Source organism: Clupea harengus, chromosome 19 (assembly GCF_900700415.2).
Source record: "Clupea harengus chromosome 19, Ch_v2.0.2, whole genome shotgun sequence".
Taxonomy (NCBI): domain Eukaryota; kingdom Metazoa; phylum Chordata; class Actinopteri; order Clupeiformes; family Clupeidae; genus Clupea; species Clupea harengus.
The window spans coordinates 13,773,440-13,794,536 of record NC_045170.1 but is presented as its reverse complement, the minus strand read 5'-3'; the positions used below and the strand labels follow the sequence as shown (position 1 = coordinate 13,794,536).

Genomic DNA, 21,097 nt, shown 5'->3' with positions numbered 1-21,097 from the left:
TCGTGTAGCATATAAACAACAAACCGAGTCGATTAGACATATAACAAGTCGTGTAGATAACCATTATTCACATAAAATATTTCCCAGTAACAGAGTCCCGAGACTCCGCCATCTTGTTTCGATAATTTTGATTACTCCCTCCCCTATGAGCTACATTGGCCTCCAAATCACACACACGCCGAACTGACACACACGCTCTTATTTGCATAAAGTTAAAGAATGCCCAACTTTCTGCAGGCAGCAAAGACGATTTTTTCCCTCAGTATGCAGCAAATCGCATCCATTCTATCCCAATGAGAGCAGCACGATAACGCGTGCCGTGGACACCCACCGTAATACATGATCCTAACATCTGGTAATGATAACAAAAATACATTTAACACACGATATGCATTCTCCTTGGAAATCAACAGATAACATTAATAATGGGATGAGCCATTGGCATTGACCACTTAATAATACTTCTATTGCTGTCCTATGAACCGTTCTGCTTTTGACAAAGAGAATGGAGTTTACCCATTTATGTCATGCATTGAGCCATGTTTATTTCAGCAATTATTAGTATAAACTGTAGTGCAAAATACAATTATGTACATAATAAGACTTAAAAAGCTTTCTCTGTCCACAACATATTTAAAAAGTACTGTTTGGGAGAACACCGGTGTCCACATATTACCAGTGAAATAGTGACCTGTAGCACATTTACTGGCCATTATCTTATTTTTATGTTGCCGTCAATTGCCTCATTACTTTCACTTTAACCTTGTCAATCATTCACCACAATATACCAATATGCATTACACATTACAGGACCACTGGATGTTCAGTAACCACCTGTTGCTGACTGACATGTGATACCTGGTTCCTGTTACTTCACCCCCTATTCTATTTTGTCCAGGAGTTGGCGTATGTCCTCCTGGCCACGGTACAATTTCTTCATCCCCCTGGGAAGGTAGCGGCATGATGACAGGTTTAGGTAGTTCAGCGCAACAGCATGACCAATCAGTAACCTGAGAACAGACGGGAAAATATGGATCATAAATCCCAACTGGTAGTGAAGAACTTTATGACATAGATCCCGAATCTGCACCAGCCCTGCTGAAGAAGGACAAGCTGAGGGTTTCATTTGAAATATGCCCATGTGCTGTTCTGCCTTTAACAATTGCCTACACATTTGATACTGAGTAACTGTAATGTTCCGGCGTATCATTAACTTAATAATACTTCTATTGCTGTCCTATGAACTGTTCTGCTTTTGAGAGAATGGAGTTTACCCACAGTAGCCTGAATGCTTCCTTCCTGCCATTTTGTTCCATTGAGATATTTTTTTGGTGGAACAATAACAAAAGGCACTAGAGCATAAGGATCTTCTGCCTGTGGCTCTACTGTACCTGAGGGCCTGTGAGGTGAGTTTGGTCCCAGTGAGGTTGAGTGAGCGCAAGGCTTCTGCACCCTCACCCAGGGCCAGATGACCCATGGCAATTTCCAGGTCCTCCTCTGAGAAGGCATGGTTGGTGATGTCCAGCTCGCGTAGCGTGCGGCTCCACTTCTCTGTTAGAAGGTGCAGCCCGTTTTTAGAAGATGCCACTGATGTGCTGTTGAAGTAGAGGCCCCAAAACAGACACTCTAAATCTGGAGGGGGGGGCAGAGAAAGTAAGAAAACAGTACTCAACATAGACACACATGTCAAATGTCTTACAAACAATAACAAAAAAAAAAACAGTACTGATGCATGCATGTCAGAGGTAGATAGTTGCAGAGTACCCACATACACATTCTTAGACATATGCATTTCTAGTTAAACAGTTAAAATTTGCTCTATATATAGATATCTCCATTTAAAAAAGTCAGATGATGGAAAGCACATCTTCACGAAACAATGACATAAATATAAAGATAAAATATAAGATACAAAATACTAATGCTAGTTCAATACCCACTGTCTCTGATACACACCTTCGAAGTTTATGTATATAACCAATAAAAAGATAAGTATTATAATTACATAAATATTATATATGCTTCCATCAGTTGACTGAAACAAGCAATTCCAGTCCACAAATCAATTCTCCATGGTGTAGTTGAGTTTGTTTTATTTTCAATTTAATTTCAACATTCTTGTGAGTTCAGGTAAAAAAAACAAAACACCAGCATGGGCTACAGGCTGACCTTGACAAGGCAGGGCAGAGAGGGCAGTGGGGGTCACACGAGAGCACCCTCGCAGGTCCAGCACTCGTAGCCGGGGGGAGCCGTGGAGCAGACTGTTAAGGTCCTGATCCGAGAAGGAGGACATGGATGTGGTCGCGATGCACAGCTCCTCCAACAAAGGGAAGCCAGGCGTGGAGGTTGGAATGTTCCGGATCATCTTGAGCCTTGGCATCACGTTCATCATACTGAAAGCCTGACATTGGGAAATGTCCAAATTGTCATGCCACATGAGCTGACTGGTTTGTTCTTAGCTTTTAGAATACAAAACCCATAAGGCAAAAGTAACAAATTAACAGTCTGTTTTACCCAAAGTAACTTACAGTGCAGGGAATGTATACACTGCTTCAGTCTGTGAACTCCCAGTAGGAATCACACCACTGACACCTGGTGATGCTAACACCGTTCTCTGAGCTACAGGAACAGGCACAGACACATCAAGTACATACAAAATGTGTGTCATGAAACCAGCGATAGCCAATCATTATCCAAGATGTGAGGAAACCTCTGTAGTCATGCTTAGGCTTAGGAGATTACACTAAGGTAAGAGAGCTCCACCTACTGATGCCATTTAAAGTTGCAGCAAATCTCAGAGGAAGCAAATACTATATAGGATTGTCTGCAGATGTTCAACACACTGACTAAAGAATAACCAATATGCATCAATATGACAATAAGCTGTGTGTAGTTCTGAGTTTATTGAAATCGGGAAAACAGAAACATTTGAGTATTTAGGCTCTAGTGATACTGGACAAGCATGCAGAAATTTGAAACCATTTCTAAAAAAGGCCAGAAGAAATTGGCTACATATTTAATTTACCTGTAGAATTTACAAGAAACTGATACAGTACAGATAAAAACTAAAATAAACACGGACCTGGAGTTTGGGACAGCCAATCTGTAAAGCTGGAATACAGATGGCAAGCTGAGAGAATCCAGTGTTGAGATTTGTATTGACTGCCAGTGAGCGAAGTTCAGGACAGCAGCCTTTCTGTGGATGACAAATTACTTGACTTTCTAATAGTTCCCATGACATCACCTGTGTTACAGATGCTATTCACATTAAGACATCACAAACTCCATAAGTGAGGATTTTATGTAGTATCATCAAGCAGTTAACATGTAGTTTACTGTTTAAATCCAGAAATGAAAACATCAAAGAATCACGTCAAATCTCCTCAACCATATTTGCAAGAGCAGCCATCCATTACGCGTTGTATGCTCTGATGAGATCAGTTTAAATACGTATTGAAAATGTTTTTCAACTTTGTATTCTTGTATTGCATTTGTAAAAGACTTTAGTTAAATCCACTGTGTGCACTGCTTTTTTAATACGACTTGGCACGTTGCTGCTGATTGGGTAACACACACAGCCTGTTGTTTAACCCAGAAATCATGAACAAAACTCTGCAGACTGTTTTCAGATTGAATGTCCCCCTGCTTCAGAACTAAGCTCACCTTTGCACGACGTTTAGAACAAAACAGCCAACTTTACTGGCTGAAAACCACTGACTCTACTGAGTAAATATTACATGTGAATCAAAAACTAGAAAAGTAAACTGCTCACTGATATGACGGTAAGCAATTTCTCGCTCTTTGAACCATAGCTGAAGAAAATCTTCCGGATCTGATGGCCATAGGTCTCCAGGAATGTGACAAGGCCTTCACCCTGGACCTAAAGAAGGAACAACAGAAGTACAAATTAAGACTTTCCTTGCACGCTTTTACCCACATCGTGGCTGTACTGCAGGAGAAGGAAAAAAGGTCCCCATGAAAAGGTAACACTTCTGGATTAACCCAGATTCACATTAATTTTTTTGCATGCACCACATAACCTACCAAAACATCATTCCCATCACAATCTGTGCTTCAGATCTCAACATATGTTGTGTTCCACGTTATTGTGTCAGTGCTGTTGTAATGTATGGGCAGCACTCCATTATATATAGGCCGCACACCATGACTTACGGACAGCACTCTATGGGCAGCACTCTATGATATACGGACAGCACTCTATGGGCAGCACTCTATGATATACGGACAGCACTCTATGGGCAGCACTCTATGATATACGGACAGCACTCTATGGGCAGCACTCTATTATATATTATGTAGATACTCTAAGAACCTATACTACACTATTCTATGCTGTTAGGTAGTTGTATGTTTGCTCTATGGATTTTTTGTGGCGTATTCATGTACGTATATAATTATCATTGTAATGTATGTGAATGATTCTGGCAGAACTTACATCGGTGTTCTGTACATCTATGCACTCCAGCTGCTTGCAGTGGCTTCCCAGACTCTGGAAGGCTTTGTCAGTCACACCTGTACAGTGGGACAGCTTGAGGGAGCTCAGTTGAGGGCAGGATTCAGACAGAGCCTGCAAAATATAAAAATGTACAATAAACAAATAGAACAAGTGTCAAAGGGCCACTAATGACAAATTAACAGAAAACATGGATAGAAATGTGGCAAAGTTCATCTGTGAATTTCATTTTTTTGTGATATGACCACTATTGACAGATATAGACACCTTAGCCACTGAAGGCAGGGGACGCAGATGATAGAAACATTGAATAGTATGCACCAATCATATGTCTATGACTAATCACATATCTGGTCCCTTACCTGAACAACATAGTCCACATTCTTTTTCCAGTGACAAAGTGAAAATTCCCTGAGTTGAGAAAGTCTAAAAGGGAATGGAGGGCCACATTTCATAATCAAAGCATGAATATGAAAATGCTTAACATCAATATCAGAACAGATGTATAATGCAGAAGAATTCTACTAAAAAGAAAGAAAGAACTTGGAAGATTCGGGAGTTAAATTCTGTTACCTACCTCGGTAATACCTTCAAAACAACGTAAGAATTAAGCTAAGCAGCACAAAGCTGTATCGCACTACTGGTGAATTTCAATAGGCTTAACTCGACAAGAAACTATGATAAAGCTGACAAACAACATACTACAGAAATTCATCTCTGGTGAAGATAAACTGACAAGACGACAGGAACCACAATCCATTCCTAAAGATCTGACCTGTTCTGTGCCATCCAGTTCACAGTGTTCTTGATCCTCATCTCTGTTTTGGGGAGCTGACTCTTGCCAGGTTCTATCCAGCAAAATCCCATGGTAACACTTCGCCACAGGTTAGGGCTGGATGCAGCATCATTCCACAACCGACATACCCTAGACACCCTTCAAAATCACACAGTATAACAGGGATAAATCACAAAGAGCTGATATCAGAATCCCATTCCCCTAAATGTTACCTGTTACATGAAAGGTGTTCATCCATGAAAGTGTGCATGCATGCAAGGAAATACCTGATATCACTATTTCTGCCTTCATCTTAAAAAATGTGATCCTTTTTTAATACAACAAAACATAAAATGTAAACAATTTAATTGAATCAAAACACACCTGCACAGGAATGGCACTGCCCCATCTCGATGAACCACGTACTGAAATATATTAACCAGCACCTCAACTGGAAGTCTCTGACCCCACCGGTCAGTGTCATCACCTGAGAGGGAGACATTTACCCGAGGTTCAACCTGATGATCAGGGTCACTGCCCTGTGCTTGAGTATCCACTATGACAGTCGTTCTGACATGTTTTTTTGTCTTCCTGGTTTCGGTGATTTTCCCTTGGCCTTTTTTCTTGGGCAGTTTCTTAATGTTCTTTTTGCGGCCCTTCCGCTTGGGCCGCCATACGCTGTCGCTTTGATTAACATTGGATATGATCAGGAGCATGTCCTCTCCCTCCTCAATTGTGTAGTTAGGTCTGGGCGTCCGAGTAGTTTTGGACTTTTTCCTCTTGACTTTGGGCTTGGATTTTGAGTCCGTGGAGGAGCCCCTTTTTCTCTTGAGGGCGCTCCGGTTGTTTGATCTATTGAGTGTTCCTCTGGATGCCGCCTCACTGGTTGACTGGTCATTTGCGATAACATCGGTCTCTACAGGTAAGTTTCTTGAAGTGGATTCCACCTCCGGCAGCGTTCCGGCTCCTTCCATGCTTGCCTATCCTCCGTTTGGTTCTGTCGAGAAAATGCACAACGTGAACTTTCATAGCAAGCAACACATGCAATACAATTTGCATTTGGCAGTGTACATTTAACTGACGGCGGCCAATAAACATCAATTAAACACCTAGCTATATTTTCAATTGAGGATCATCATCGGATGTTGGCTGCATCTTCACTTCTATCCACTTCTAAAATATCTTGGCGTAAGCAATTAGACAGCTTGATTTAAATGAATTAATTGACAACAACTGACTTACTAAATGAAGTCTACAATAGATTGTAGACCGTCTGGTCCTTGTTGGTGTAATGGGAAATGGGAGACAACAACCCAACAACATAATTAAGTCTCCCGGAAGCCGACTTTTGCTGTCAAAATAATAGTCTACTCGTGCAAATCACTTCTTCAGATGTTTAGAATAGCGTCAATGGAGTCCATGTTTGGAAAACGTCGTATACTGTAAAAGGCAAGACAATGTGTATTTTTTAATATTCTTGAATGAAGATTTATCCCACTGATATTGCTTAGAGTCTAAGGCTTAGACTACTAAAGGAAGTAATTACATTAGATGTAGGCCTCTGCATTAAACACACCAAGCACAGTTTCATATTGACAGCAATTATTAAAATAAAGACTCGACTTCACACAGGACTGGTCCTGGGCAAGAAGAATATTCGAATATTATTTGTTATTAAAGTTTATAGGAAGACAGGCCTTTGTATTGTGCTTTCCCCTCAAGAGAGGACGCAAAATGTCACCGTCTATGAAATCGGGGCAGAGTTTTAAACGAAGATTTCTCAAAAATGCGATGATTGTGTTGTGTATTGATATTTCAGGCGTGGTAGTGTATTATAAAAGTGCAGTGGTGTATTTATTAAGGTTTAACATCGAGATAAGGAGCAAAATGTCGGTGTCTATGGGCCTTGGCCTTTAGACTTGGTCAGACTTTTCAACTAAGATTTTTCACAATTGCGTCGATTGATTTTGTTCATTCTTTTGTATCATATTTTAGGTGTGGTACTGTATTATAAAACTGAAATGGTGTATATGTGATATGCCCACAGCGTGAATAAGGACATTCGCGCGAAAAACTTAAAATTGTACAGTACTGACCCACTAGTTGGTATCAAGTCATAGAAAGCAATTTAGTCACACAATCAATTGTCTGTTGGACAATCCAGGTGGTTTGACTACATAATTGAAGCATACACACATCTCACGCGTGGCAGATTTACATGCTTTTATTTAATAATGCGACAGATTTTGATCATGTCGACATTATTGCTGCCATCTTCAACGAGACATTTCTTCTTGAGCAGATTTGTATACAATGCCTCAGCACGGGTTGTCATTACTGCCCTCAACTGGTGATGTTGAAAATGGCTGGCCGGGCTTTTCTATTTGTTGATATTGCGAAAATCCCATCATGCCTTGCAGAGAACTTACTCAATGTCCTGCCAAAGCGCGTTTAGTGGGAACTGTCGGTAGGAAAACTGTATGATCAGGGAAAGTGTATTAAAACCGGATGTCGTCACTTTAAGCCGGTCTCTGGTTGGATAAAGCTTTTCAGCAGAAATGGACAAGGACCTTTGATTTATTCTGTAGGAACCATGCCGATGCCTGACTTTTAATATTGTGTGACGTTGTTGAAGTTCAAGTTCAACATTAATAGCGATTGAATTACCCTTGTGTCGTGTAATCGCTAGCGGTAAATAAACGTTAATAACTTGAATGACTGATTAAGGATATATGTTACACATCACAAACACATGTAATCGATGGGTTTTGGGGGAAATGAGGTAATTGGTTAGCTTAAATTGCAGTATCTTAGGCGAGCTAATTGACCTGGCTAGCTATAGCGGAATTAACAGTGCTAGCTTTGTGTTTGGTCATATAGCTTCGTAAAAGTTCGGTTAACAAGTCACTTGTGTGTTTAGTTGTATGACTTCGTAAAAGTTCGGTTAACAAGTCAATTGAGCATTAAGCCACCTGACTATAATGGGTCTATTCATATTAGCATGCTAACGTTAGACTTATTAGCAGCGAGGCTAGCTAGCTACTATGTGTTCCAATGGATTGTTGGTCTAAGCGTTAGCTTCAGTTAAGACCTACGTGTACCACATGAACAACTAAACGAGTCAATGTAGACATATAAAAAGTTGTGTAGATAGCTTTATTCACATAAGCCGTATAACTTCACAAAAATAATAATAATTTAAAGAAAACCGATCGTTTGCATGCCAGGCGATCAACACAACTTCTCAACTAAAAAGTAAAGGTCCTTGTCCATTTCTGCTGAAAAGCTTTATCCAACCAGAGACCGGCTTAAAGTGACGACATCCGGTTTTAATACACTTTCCCTGATCATACAGTTTTCCTACCGACAGGAACTGCTCCCGCAATTACTCAACGGAGAGCTGTAGGAGAGAAGTACATTTGGTTAAGAAGATAACTTACTATGTATTCGCCGGAAGATTATCTGGGGTGATACAAGTGGAAGTTTGTTGATAATACGTTAACCTCTGGACATTACGTTAAGTTATCCTGGTTGTTCCTACTCAGATAACTTATAATTGTACTAACGGTAAGCAGTGATTTAACTTCACTTTGTTGGATTTAAAGACTCGAAGGCAATGCTATTTTTAAACAGAATGTGTGAAAACCTGAAGAAAACATTAAGTTACAGAACTGCCTCCCTATGTAACGTTAACGTTACCAAACAAGCTAGAATAGCATGCTTCAAAGATCCATCTAATGTAAGCCACCATTCTTTTAAATGGTTTTGTCTAGACGTATTCTAGGTGAACGCTAAACCCGTAAACTCATTAAGGACAACCTGAATTGTTATTTTGTAAGCTTGAAAACAATTTGGACGAACCAGGTTGTTCGCTACCCACCCTGACTTCATGCAAGCACAGTGTGCTTTTCGCGCGTTAGAAGGCAAGGGCAATCGCCATGATGTAACTTGTGTTAGCTGCCCTGGGTAGGTAGCTTGCTAGCTGGCTAATGTGTCTCTCTTACCTTGCACATTAGTCTAAATAAGTGTCACTGTATCACGGAATTTGTCAGATAATTTGAATTATGAGTATCTAACCGGATGTAAGTGTATACTCAGTCTCGAGGGTGAAACGGCTACAAGTTATAGCTGCTAATATGAATGCATCACTGTATTTTACATCCGAAGTTATTTTAAGAATGTTGAATGCATAACTTATTTTGACCAATCTTGGCTATCTAACCTCCATTTGACCCATTTGAAATGATTTAGCAACGGAAATGTGAGTAACGCTAATGAAACCGACGGTAGACGGAGCTACCTCAATCTAACCTTTAGCCCAGTTTTACATAGACCTTTTGCACAATGTACTGTTGTACCTGCCTTGGTAATATCCAATTGATGTCGGAAAAGTTTGTATGATAATATAAATATATCATGTAATCATGTTTGAGTAAGTTATACTAGTACGTTTTTGTCGTCAAAAGCACAACGCTTTTGAGTGTAAAACAAAGCATTTGTTTCAACCCGCAGAGGGGGGTGGGGGGAGTGTGTGTAGAATCACATTGTTGAAATAGGCTACAAGAAGAGAACCACATACTGCGCCTTTATCTTCAAGAGTTGTCTCGCTAGTTTGTACAGTGCCTGTTAACTAAGGAATCCTGTTATTTTGTGACAACAAAAACTAAACCATTTATCTGGCCTTTATTTGGAAGCCCGTGCTCCCCCAGATGTTTTAAATACGTCCTCCCCAAGCAAATTCATCTGGACCCTCAGTCATGGAGACGGAGCAAGATTCTGGCCCAAGCCTTCTCAGTATTGCTAATGAATTGAGTGAGTATTTATTTCACCTTGAATAGGTAGTACACTTTGGTTTACCTTCTGTGAAAGTGGATCTATGAGCATTAGAAAGGCTTTAGAAATGTTTATCAGACATCCCCCCCCCCCCCATGTATCCAACATCAAAGTGAACATGAAGTAATATATAGCTATTTAGCAAAAGAAGTGTCTAGCGCCTCAGTAAACACTATTTCTATGCAGCTAGACATACTGAATTGTGTTTTTGTGGAAATCTCCCCCTAGAATATTTTTGCTGTCTCTTTTCATAATACTTATAACATTAATAGTGCTAATTTTTTATTTACTATAGTTACCTAACAACTATGCTGTTATGTTATTCCATATGAAGATTGGCAGTTTACTTAGAATGTAATGTGCTCTTTGATGTTGTCATCATGAATACACTTGAGGAAGCATAACGTAGTGAGAAGACACTGGAATGTTTCTTTACTCCTCATTTCCGGAGTATAATACATAATGGTTTACTTTAGATGTGTTTGAATTCAACACTGTTTTTTTTTAAATTTTTTTTTTTTATTAAATCATGTGTTTTCCAGGGGATGACACATATGATAAACTTGTTGGTGACTTCCTGGGATCTCAGACTGGCGAAGGACTGCTTTTGGATGAGAAGCCATGCAAAAATCAGCTGTTGGTTCAAATCGGGCTGTTGCGAGAGGACAACGAGGTCCCCTGGGGGTTAGTCCTGAAATGGCTACAGAAGATTTTCCCTATGTTCCAGTCTGCAGATTTCCAGTGTCTGATTGAGAGAAACACTGAGACAACTTTAAGCTTAACTGGTGAAGCACGAAAGAACTTTCTTGAATCAGATGTCAACTTTGAGTTTGTTGGTCCCATATGTGATAGCATTGGTATTGGGAGAACCGATTTGCTGGAAATGTCTGACTTTTCTGAACGTGCCCAGTACACTGAAATCACTAACGGTCTGATGTTAGAGTTGAGTAACTTTGTATTGCGGGAAAAAATTGACCTCATTGTTTTAGTGTCATGGCTCAGAAACTTTGATCCCCAGTTCTGTAGTGATGGGAAAATTCAGAAGGCCAACAGATTGCTCAAAGCAAAGCTTAAAAAGTTCATGGCGCACTACCGGAATTATCAAAGGACTAGGTACAGGTCAAATGGTCTTATGGATCAGTTCCTTCAATCTCCTTTTGATCTTAACGATGCTGAACTGGACAAACCTCGAAAGGGCTTTTCAAAGAAGAAACCTAAGAAGAGGGGTCCAGGGAGACCTCGGCTTCTTAAGGAGGAGTCAGAGCCGACGCCGATATCACAGAAGCAGCCAAATTATACAATAGTTAAGTCTGAGACAGGAAAGCGACATAAGCTTGTGACTGTGAAAGAGGAATGTGATTCAGATGGGTATAATGATCAGCAAGAAAGGGGACCAGTTCCTGCAGGATCTAGGGGAAACTCTAACATCACAGATGGAGAGTCTCTCACTCTGCTTGATGTCTCCATAATCTCTGTTCAGAAACTGTCAAATGTGTACGGAGGAAAAACTGAAGTGTCTAAGCAGGTGTCCTTGGATCTTCTGAAGAATCAGTACACACTAATGCTTGCAGAGGATGACGGCATGATGTATATGACAGAGCAGATTGAGGCGCTCAGTGAAACACACTCCCTAGTGTCACCATTAGATTTTCTACATTACAACACACATTACCTTTTGGACATTTATGATGCGGTTGAGCAACAAATAATGTCCTTTGAACGAGAGATTTTGAACACAACTGGGGAGAAACTAGGGAGGGACAACAATCCCACCTTTAGTCATTTTGTGAATTTTGATGAAAGTGCTACATGCCGTTATATCCGCATGGCATCAGATATTTTGAGCCCTCATGAAAATACAAAGAACAACTGCAGGAGGCACTGGCTGGCCTTCTGTATTGAAAGAAAGAATCCATCCAAACTCCCAGTGAATGTGTCCAATCGGTTCAACAACTACTTTGAAGCAGCTGCCGCTCTTCTCCACCACCGGACAGATGTTGTTCTTTTCCTTTCTGACCTACAAGTGTTGAACGATGAGCCCAACATAATATTGGACAGCATCAATGATGATGCCAATGACGATGCAATTCAAGCCTTGACGTGTGTCTTGGCTGTTGTGTACTGCAAGGTTCTTGGTCCGTACTGGCAGCTTCTCAAGAGCAAGGCACAGTATGCTTTGTATAGCAGATACATCTACTGCCTTTACCAGAAGGTCCTACAGTGGTCGAAAGATGCCACAACTCTCATGGAGCCCGAGCTTGCTACAAATGTTTTCCTGCAGGTCCCTCTGCAGGAAGGAACCTTCAGCAAGGTCTTCACATTCTGCAACACCAATGCAGAGAATCAGTATGGCATACTGATCAGAACTTGTCTGGAAAAAGTCATGAAAGTCATTGCTGCTGTTATGGAGGAGAACCTAAAGGACTTCCTTCCTGGAGGGGTCTATTGCCAAGAGCCCTCTGCCGAGGTGTCAAATCAGTTAAAGCACTGCACTTTCTCCCACTTAATGGGAGAATACCCCTTTGGTCAGGCCTTCCCCTACAAGAGTCAAAGACCTGACCTTGCACCACCATCCAACTCTTCCAGAGGGATGCCTTTGGCACAGAAAAATCGTTTCTCTCTCCCTGGAAGGCATCAGTCAAAAACAGGGTCTAATAAGCATTTTCCCAAAGAGAAACTCAAAAAGAAGCCGCCGATGATGTCATTTGGAATGGAGCAAAGTGAAGCTTTACCCATACTTAATGACCCAGTGGCAGAGGCCACTCGAGAAACCATACTAATATCCATAGAGAAAAACGGGGGACCTTGTCAAACAAAGCAAGATGTAGATAGGCTTTTGGCGCGTCTAGAAGGAACTACTCATGCACAGAAACGCGAGGCCATCCGGTGTGAGTTAGGATACCAGAAAGTAATCCTTGGGTCGCGAAACCCTAACCTTGCTCATGTTGGCTTCTCCCTCACTGATATGGTGGCCAAGTTGAAAATCGTGCTGCCAAATGAAATGGGCTACAGTAGTCCAGAAGAAGACATTGAGGTGGACAGTGAAGAAGCAGAAGACATGGAGTTTGGTTCAGGCCGAGCTATTGCAGACACCGAAGCAGATGCGCTGGACAATGACGACCGGAACATAAACTTAGGACGAATAGGAGTCGCACCTTACCAAAATTATAGGGAGATGAACGACTTTCAGAGCGAATTTCCAGGCCCCTTTTCTTCTTTTACTTAGCAAATGTTAGTTGACTTGTTCAACTAGCAAGATGACACTATAGCAAGAACTAGAAAAGACCTTATGTCCAGAGCCCACACGTTGGTTTAGACTTTGCAAAATTCCGTTTTTTTCTGTTCATATACATATTTTTTACATTGAATTTGTAACCAGTGTAACGTGTACTCCTTGTTAACAGTTGCTGCTGTCTAGTGTCTGAGCTTTGGTCTATTACCTCATTGTAAAGCACTGCTTGTGGAAAAGTTGGAGGTCCATGTCCATGTGTTACTTTCAAATATCATGTCTGTTAAGCTTCTTTCTAGTTTCTAACTTGAAACTTGTTTAGGACTATGTCTTATTATGTGTTTACCACATGTTTCCAGTATATTTTTCTACAAGTTGGGATAAACTATCAATAAAAAATTTAAAAGGATTTTCATATCCTGTTTTCTATCCTTTATAAATACTTAAACTTGAAATATTTGCATACCATTATATCAGGTCATACATTTACACATACTCTGCATCCTGCTTTTACATACATAAAAAGGAAAATCCAGGGAGTGATGGCTATGTACAGAGATGGGTTAAGAGAAGATTGAAATTACTTTCATCCTGCACACAAGGTTTCTGACATAAGTCCTTCATCTGTACAGCAAACAGGCTGCTGTCACACACTAACATTGTCATACAGGCTGCTACCTCCTTTCTGTCACACACTATCATGCTTTTCATTCTTGGGAAAAGTGATTTTTTGTGTTTAGTAGTACTCATGTAAAACAAACAGACTCATTTTTCGTAATTGCGTTAAAGAACACCATTTAAATGAAAGCTTTAATTTGAATTTGAGTTAATTGTGCAATTTCACCAAAGCTGTTATAAATGAAGACTGGAATCAGAAGAGCAGTATAAAGGGATCACATTCCTAACACCAGTCCATGAAGACAATGCTTAATACAGGCATGTGACTTATTAGTCCAAAGATGAAGCCTACATGTAGGTCAGTCAAGGCAAGGCCTGAACCAATCAAATGTTTTATACAAAGGAAAAGATGTTAAATTGCTTGTGGTATTGGTTAGGGACTTCCCACAGCAGTCAATCCTTTCACTGTCACATGCAAGTACTCATACCCAAGAACCTAACTTGAACAACAAAACTGCCCAACCATAGATCCTGAGCAGAGGATACAACAATGCATAACTTGATGGCACCAGCTGCAACAGGTGCTGCATGTTGTACCCAGGATCGGTAAGGCTCTCCTTCACAGTACAACATGCACTGTCTGTAGCCCACATTTGCTAAACACACCTGAACAGCAGGATACAACAACAAAGCTGTCATTGCCAGCATTTCAGTGGGGTTTTCAATTGCCTTCCCTCATCAGTGTTTCGTTTAATTAGGCCTGTGACACCTCCAGAAGCCTCAGCAGTGGTGTCTGGTGTCCCAGACCCACCCCCCTCCATACACATGATGGGTTAGGGTTGGGTACCGAGAACCGGTACCAATATGGAACCGGTTCCAATACAAACGGTACCTACCCGGACCGAAATGCAACGCAGATTTCGGTGCTTCATTTCGGTGCCCCAGCTCCCAATGTAAACTTTGTCCTGTGTCGCTCACGCTCATTGGTGTTTTCATAGCAACAGTCTTATCTGATAAATGCCGAAATGAAGCACCGAAATCTGCGTTGCATTTCGGTCCGGGTAGGTACCGGTTGTATTGGAACCGGTGCTGATATGACAGTGAAGAGCAGGCAAGCACAAACAAAACTAGCCATCAACCTTTTAACAGAGAAAATACCGAAAGCTAAACGGTCAAAAGTGTGGCTGTATTTCGCACAAAAAGATTCAAACATCGCGACGTGCAGCAAATGCAACAAAATAATTGCGTGAAAAGAGGGGAGAGAAGGCAAGAGTCAACGGCAGATCAGCAACCGAAGACTGAAAAATATACGGAGATGACAGCTAACCTACGGTAGTCTCTTAAAGGAGCAGTACACATTTTCTAGTACTCAGTGTGTTCAAGTAACAAGAGTAACTATAAACAAGATAGAAAAGATAGGTATAAACAAATCATAAAATGGTGAAATTTCATGAAATAAATGCAAACAAGGCCAATATGCTCATATTTTTGCAAAAGAAGTTTGAAGCTGTTTTTTGTATTTATTTATATTTATTTAAGTATACTATAAACTGTTGTTTACAGTTAATATAATGTTCATAGTTTGAAGTTAAAAAGTTTGAAGCTGTAGTTGGAAGCCAAGTGTTTTGTATGTATTTATATTTATAATATACTTTAAACAGTTCATATATTGTTCAATTTGAAGAAAAAAAATTGCCTTGGCAATAAAAAAAGCCTTTCTTTAATGTCGTCAATCGTCGCTTTGTGCTTTAAAAAAAAAAAGTAGCGGTTCAGGCACCGGTATCTTTTTAAAAGTATCGGTTTAGCACCAGTATCGGAAAAAACCCAAACGATACCCATCCCTAATTGTGTACTTTCAGATACATATCTGTGTGTACAGGCCTCATCGACAGCATCGGAGAGGGTTTTCTCCTGTGCAGGTCATGCGATTAGTCAGGAAAGGTGTTGCATTTTGCCGGAGAAGTCAAATATGCTGATATTTCTACAAAAGAATTGCTGAAGTATTGAAGCTGTAGTGTGTGTACAGAGTGTGTGTGTGTGTGTTTTGTATTTATTTGTATTTATTTAAGTATAGTCTAAACTTTTGTTAACAGTTCATATATTATTTAAGTTAAAAAGTGTTTTGTATTTATTTATATATATAATCTACTTTAAACAGTTCATATATTTGGCAATAAAAAAAAGCCTTTCTTAAATGTCGTCAATCGTAATTTTTTTTATTTATTTATTTAATTTTTTTATAAAAGTATCGGTTTAGGCACCGGTATCGTTTTAAAAGTATCGGTTATGTACCGGTATCGGATAAAAACCAAACGATACCCATCCCTAGTTAGGACACATGCCATTACCAGAGAAATCAACAGATGCACCTCACGATAGACCTCTACAAGATTTCACATATCCGTGTTAGCTCAGGTCAATTCACGACCCTAAGTAGTCTGCGAGCGCCTCAGCCACAACCACTGGCTTGCTTTTTCAGCAGCCTCGGACAATACCTTTAACCCTTAGGAGGCCCTTTCTCTGGCTGGTCATTGGTAACTCCAAATTCCTTTTCCATACAAAGCTACAGTACCTAGACAACGTGGCACCCCAAAGCCATTTCCTAACTGCCTTATTCATGACTTCCTCAAATTTCTCCACCTCTGAAATAGCAACTTCATACACAGTCAAAGGCCACCGCGTGGCAAACGGCTAAACTGGAAGCACCACAATTTCAATTTACCAGGCAATAAGGTCTTATTATAGTACTGATAGCCTTAACAATGAATTCTCTAAGCTCTGAAACTTGTCCTCTGTGAAATAATTGTACCACCAAACTCTTCACAGGTTTTTCTACAATAGAGGAAATCACCTCACCATAAATATGAAACCAAAACTGCTACATGTAACATCAATAGCCGTATGGTTCAGAGTAGTGTTTAACAGCATTACATCACCCAGAAAATGATGTAAAAATATCTGCAAAGTGAATATTACAATTTTGAAGATTGTGACAAATCAAGGACAGCTAACTCAACTGCCTTTGCAGTAAGTATTAGAGTAGATGATTAGAAGTTATAAGTAATCCTCCACTTGTATTACATTTTTAGATATAGAGCTAATATAAGGACCTACACTTTCATAGACAATGATGGAACAATACACAAAATGGATGTTTATCATTTGTGTGACCTGGGGAAATAATTGTCCAAGACCAGCTCAAATCAGTAAATTGGGCTTAGTAGGGTCTCACCTACTACCTATTTGTACCTATTTTAAATCGATTTGCCCATTTCTGTCTCAACAGGAGTCTAAATGGCAGACACATGGTGGAACCATGCAGTGGTCACGCACACCCTGGTGGCCATGTTTGGAATGGGCTCCTGGGTTTCAGTCAACTCCCTTTGGGTGGAGCTGCCAGTCATAGTGAACGTCTTGCCAGAAGGTACATTATTTTCCAATTTCTTGTAACCGTTACGGGCTGCTTAAACAAATGCATTTAGGTAGAGTTATTTGCAGCACACAATATGGTTAGCTACTGAGAGGTTTAACCTTTCAGTTAGTCAGTTTAACCTTTCAGTCATCCGTACATTGTTCATCATTTGTCGATTGTCCATTAACCTTACAGGCATTAAAAATATTAATGAAAGGACTATTATGCACTTTAATTTAACTTTAACTTTTTGAAATCATTTCACCTCATCAGGTTGGAGTCTCCCTGCCTACCTCTCGGTGCTGATAGCCTTTGGAAACCTGGGTCCTGTGGTGGTGACGCTCACACATCACTTTGCACCTGGTCGTCTGAACGAGCGGCTGCTAATCCACATCATCCAGGCCCTGGCGGTGGTGGCAGCGGTTCTCCTGGCTCTGCTCTGGGACTATGAGACCGAGGTGGCCGGGGGGAAGCACTCGCTGGCCTTTCTGCTGCTCAGCTTCATCCTGGCCTTCGTCTGCTGCACCTCCAACGTCTCATTCCTGCCCTTCATGTTCCGCTACCCGCCCCAGTACATCCGCACCTTCTTTATCGGCCAGGGCCTGAGCGCACTGTTCCCTTGCGTGGTGGCGCTAGGCCAGGGCGTGGGGAAGCTCGAGTGCACTGAGGTCAATGGCACAGTTCACCCGCACCACTTGAAGGAGAACTTCCCGGCCCAGAACTTTTTCTGGTTCCTGTTCGTCATGCTGGCTGTGTCGGGCCTCAGTTTTGTAGCGCTGAGCAAGAGGATATCAGGAGATACGGAGGGACAGCAGGAGGTCGTAACCCCTGAACCGCAGATGCAGGTGGTGCTTGAGGGGAAGGAGACGCAGCCGCTGCAGAATGGAGGGGTGGTTGTGTCCGAGGAGGAGGTGGAGCTGGCAAAGCTAGAGCTGCCCCCAGAATCTGTGACGTTCTGGACATCAAGGAACATCTACTTGCTAGTGCTGCTGGGCCTCTCCAATGCGTTGACAAATGGGGTGCTGCCATCTGTTCAGACTTTCTCCTGCCTGCCCTATGGCACTATGACCTTTCACCTTTCTGTCGTTCTTGGCAACATCGCCAACCCTCTGGCTTGCTTTGTGGCCATGTTTGTTCTCCTGAGGTTGGTTTATGGGGAGCCCTTTTTTCACATTTGTGTAGCTATTCAAGCTTTTTCCATTTGAAACAAATTAGGCATTCACTGCTTCACATTCAATTTTCTTTTACTATTAACAAAGCTCTAGAACTTACATTATACATATACAAATACTGCATGTACCATATATTGATTACCAGAAAACTCCTAACCACCAGCTAACTTTTTCCACTGTCATGGTGCTGCAGGTCCGGTGTAGGACTTGGTGTGATGGCCATTGCTGGTGGTGTGTTTGCCGCCTATCTAATGGCTCTGGCCGCCCTCAGCCCTTGTCCACCACTTCTGGGCAGTCCTGGTGGCAGCTCCCTAGTGGTAAGTGAGGCCCATAGAGGTGTGAAATGCAAACTGTTATCACTCCAAAGGCAGATGTGTTTGTTGTGGTAGTTACTTGTGTCTGTACAGGAACTGAAATACATTGTATAAAAAAATTACCTTTTGGGTTAGAAAAATATCTGTTGATAGTGATGAGGGCACAATGTGAGACATATAGAAATGCCAATATTATCTAGTCAAAAGAACAACAGACCCAAAGAAAGAACAGAGTGAACCTCCTGACCAGCAATGTCCACTAAGCAGGCTTTATTGTAAACAATTCTCTGCTCTCCAAAGAAACCTTTTCTTCTGACAGACAGTCAGTGTTAGCAGAGAATGGGAGACCAATTTTAAATTGATACGAAAAAGTCTGAAATGTATTTCATTATCTTTACTCATCCCCAAGAAGATTGATTTTGTCAGCACCTGTATGTTTACCCCCTCTGTACACACTTCCTGTCTCCTCCACACAGGTGATCTCGTGGATCATTTTCACTGGACTGTTTTCCTACCTGAAGGTTGTGATCGGGACGCTGCTTCACGAAGCTGGACATGCTGCTCTGCTGTGGTGTGGCGTGTTCATCCAAGCTGGCTCCCTGCTCGGGGCGCTCTCCATCTTTCCGTTAGTCAATGTCTATGGGGTCTTTACCAGTGCCCAGGACTGTGTAGACAACTGCAGCTGAGAATCTGCTGACTGTCTCTCAGACGAGAGTTGCAGTTGTGTCCCAGACAGGTACTGGGGTAAGATGTGAACTGCAGTATAATGTACATGTGAACAATGACACCGTAGTGCAGGAATGCTATTTCACAAGTTATATAAGCCTAGCAAAGTGCCTTCATCCTGTAAGGTCGCTTGTTTGTTTAGGGCCACCTGGTTATCCTCACTTGATAAATGGGATTTCCAGCGGTGAAAAAGGTTACTCACTTTTAATGCATATGAAATTTTCTTGAATGCAAATTCTAATGTTATATCTGTGAACTGGAACATAGTGGGAGTTATGTGTTTTGTAAGTTCTCATTAAGTAATTTATAATTATGTTGGTTTGACATTATGGCAGTTATAATAGAACAATTGTGGCCTGTTAGCAGTAACTGAAATGCCTCAAATAGCCTCTAAAACGGCAAGATCAGCTTTGCAAGTATTTGCAGCCTCTAATATAGAAACAGACACATTTTTTTAAGATAAAAACAATGTCAGCAGGAATACAGGAGTGGACCGTCTTGTAGATAGAACAATATCTTGACCATGCCTATACCAGGGAAGTTTTGTTTGTGCATCGTTCATTGTCCAACTATGAATAATCTTCAATTGATGTAATGATAAGTAATGATATGTAATATTAAAGGTATGCGGGGATATTACTTTCTACTGATATGTTAATAAGTAGAGGCTGCTGGTTGTGGTTTCACAGCAATCTTCTAATGTAATTGTATATTAATATGGACCGAATGGAATGTGTTCCAAGAAAACTCTGTTGTTCAAGTGAAGCCAGTGAGATTATTTAGATAATTTGGTTCCTGGGCGGTTTGAGTCCTGATATATATTCTGAAATGATATTCCTGTAGAAGATAAATTGTTGCTCAGGGATTTGCAAATCAAAACGTTTTCTTCTTGTGCGATCAGATGCTCAGATTTACTGTAGTTATAGTGGCAAAAATTGAATCTGAAGGATCCATTGTGGTGCCTGATTGCATATCCCTCCAGCTCCACCCCGCTTGGCACTAGACTTAGTATTGAAAGGGACCCAAGAGTTGAACTGGAGCTCATGTTTTGCTTTGTATGGCTATTCCATTGACATCAGATTAGTTATTTAAATGTACACTAGACAAAGCACATAACGGCAAGCACATCTAAACAAATGTGCTGACTTCTGTTATTCATCTTGTATGTAAATGTGTTGTTGATATGTAGTTTCTTGTAAAAACAAGGGACATTTAGTATTTCAGTGTGCAATGATACAATTTCTACATATGATTAAGTCCTGTGCCAATTCAGTCTCAGGAGTTTAATGACTTTATCTGAGCCGTACTTTACAGTTGTGTTTAACTTGGTGCTGAGACCATAAGCCTGTTCCTTCATCCAGTGTTCCTTTTTTCTTTCATATTTTCAATCATTTTCATAATAGTTTTTCTTTCGTTCCTCTCTAAAGGGGATTTACGCAGGCCTGGTAACTCATGTGGTATGCCATGAATGTATGCCTTTTATGTACTGTATTGTACTGTACTGTACTGTTAACTGCTTTTGAAATAAATTGTGATAAAGGTAA

The 21,097-nt window shown here is 40.8% G+C and overlaps 2 protein-coding genes across 7 annotated transcripts in view; one reads left to right on the top strand and one right to left on the bottom strand.

Moving 5' to 3' along the window:
* The window catches only part of fbxl6 (F-box and leucine-rich repeat protein 6), a 15,345-nt gene extending 8,749 nt beyond the window's left edge, over positions 1–6,596 (bottom strand). Inside the window, exons 1-10 of one of the 3 annotated variants that reach the window (XM_031586362.2) lie at positions 6,492–6,594; positions 5,634–6,246; positions 5,250–5,408; positions 4,837–4,900; positions 4,457–4,588; positions 3,773–3,880; positions 3,083–3,196; positions 2,170–2,401; positions 1,392–1,632; positions 524–1,010 (exon numbers count right to left, since the gene is read on the bottom strand). In XM_031586362.2, coding sequence (XP_031442222.1) covers positions 881–1,010; positions 1,392–1,632; positions 2,170–2,401; positions 3,083–3,196; positions 3,773–3,880; positions 4,457–4,588; positions 4,837–4,900; positions 5,250–5,408; positions 5,634–6,223 — 1,770 coding nt within the window. In that variant the 5' untranslated portion in view covers positions 6,224–6,246; positions 6,492–6,594 and the 3' untranslated portion in view covers positions 524–880. Of the gene's footprint in view, positions 1–523; positions 1,011–1,391; positions 1,633–2,169; positions 2,402–3,082; positions 3,197–3,772; positions 3,881–4,456; positions 4,589–4,836; positions 4,901–5,249; positions 5,409–5,633; positions 6,247–6,358 lie in introns of those variants that run through there. The other 2 variants (XM_012818206.3, XM_042710667.1) reach the window with 2 other exon arrangements.
* On the top strand, positions 3,891–21,097 carry slc52a2 (solute carrier family 52 member 2). 4 transcript variants are annotated; one of them, XM_031586361.2, is made up of 5 exons: positions 3,891–3,983; positions 17,216–17,353; positions 17,615–18,485; positions 18,707–18,830; positions 19,304–21,097. In XM_031586361.2, the coding sequence occupies exons 2-5, from the start codon at positions 17,224–17,226 to the stop codon at positions 19,511–19,513; spliced, it is 1,335 nt and encodes a 444-aa protein (XP_031442221.1). In that variant the 5' UTR covers positions 3,891–3,983; positions 17,216–17,223; the 3' UTR covers positions 19,514–21,097. The 4 variants fall into 4 exon arrangements, with proteins under 4 accessions (XP_031442221.1, XP_012673709.2, XP_012673708.1 ...); XM_012818255.2 differs by lacking the exon at positions 3,891–3,983 and adding an exon at positions 8,625–8,816; XM_012818254.2 differs by lacking the exons at positions 3,891–3,983; positions 17,216–17,353; positions 17,615–18,485; positions 18,707–18,830; positions 19,304–21,097 and adding exons at positions 8,625–8,816; positions 9,959–10,061; positions 10,625–13,720.

Coding starts and splice junctions, on each gene's coding strand:
- slc52a2 (XM_012818254.2), top strand. CDS start 10,007: ATGGAGACGGAGCAAGATTCTGGCCCAAGCCTTCTCAGTATTGCTAAT. Junction 10,062..10,624: donor CAGTATTGCTAATGAATTGA/GTGAGTATTTAT, acceptor TGTGTTTTCCAG/GGGATGACACATATGATAAA.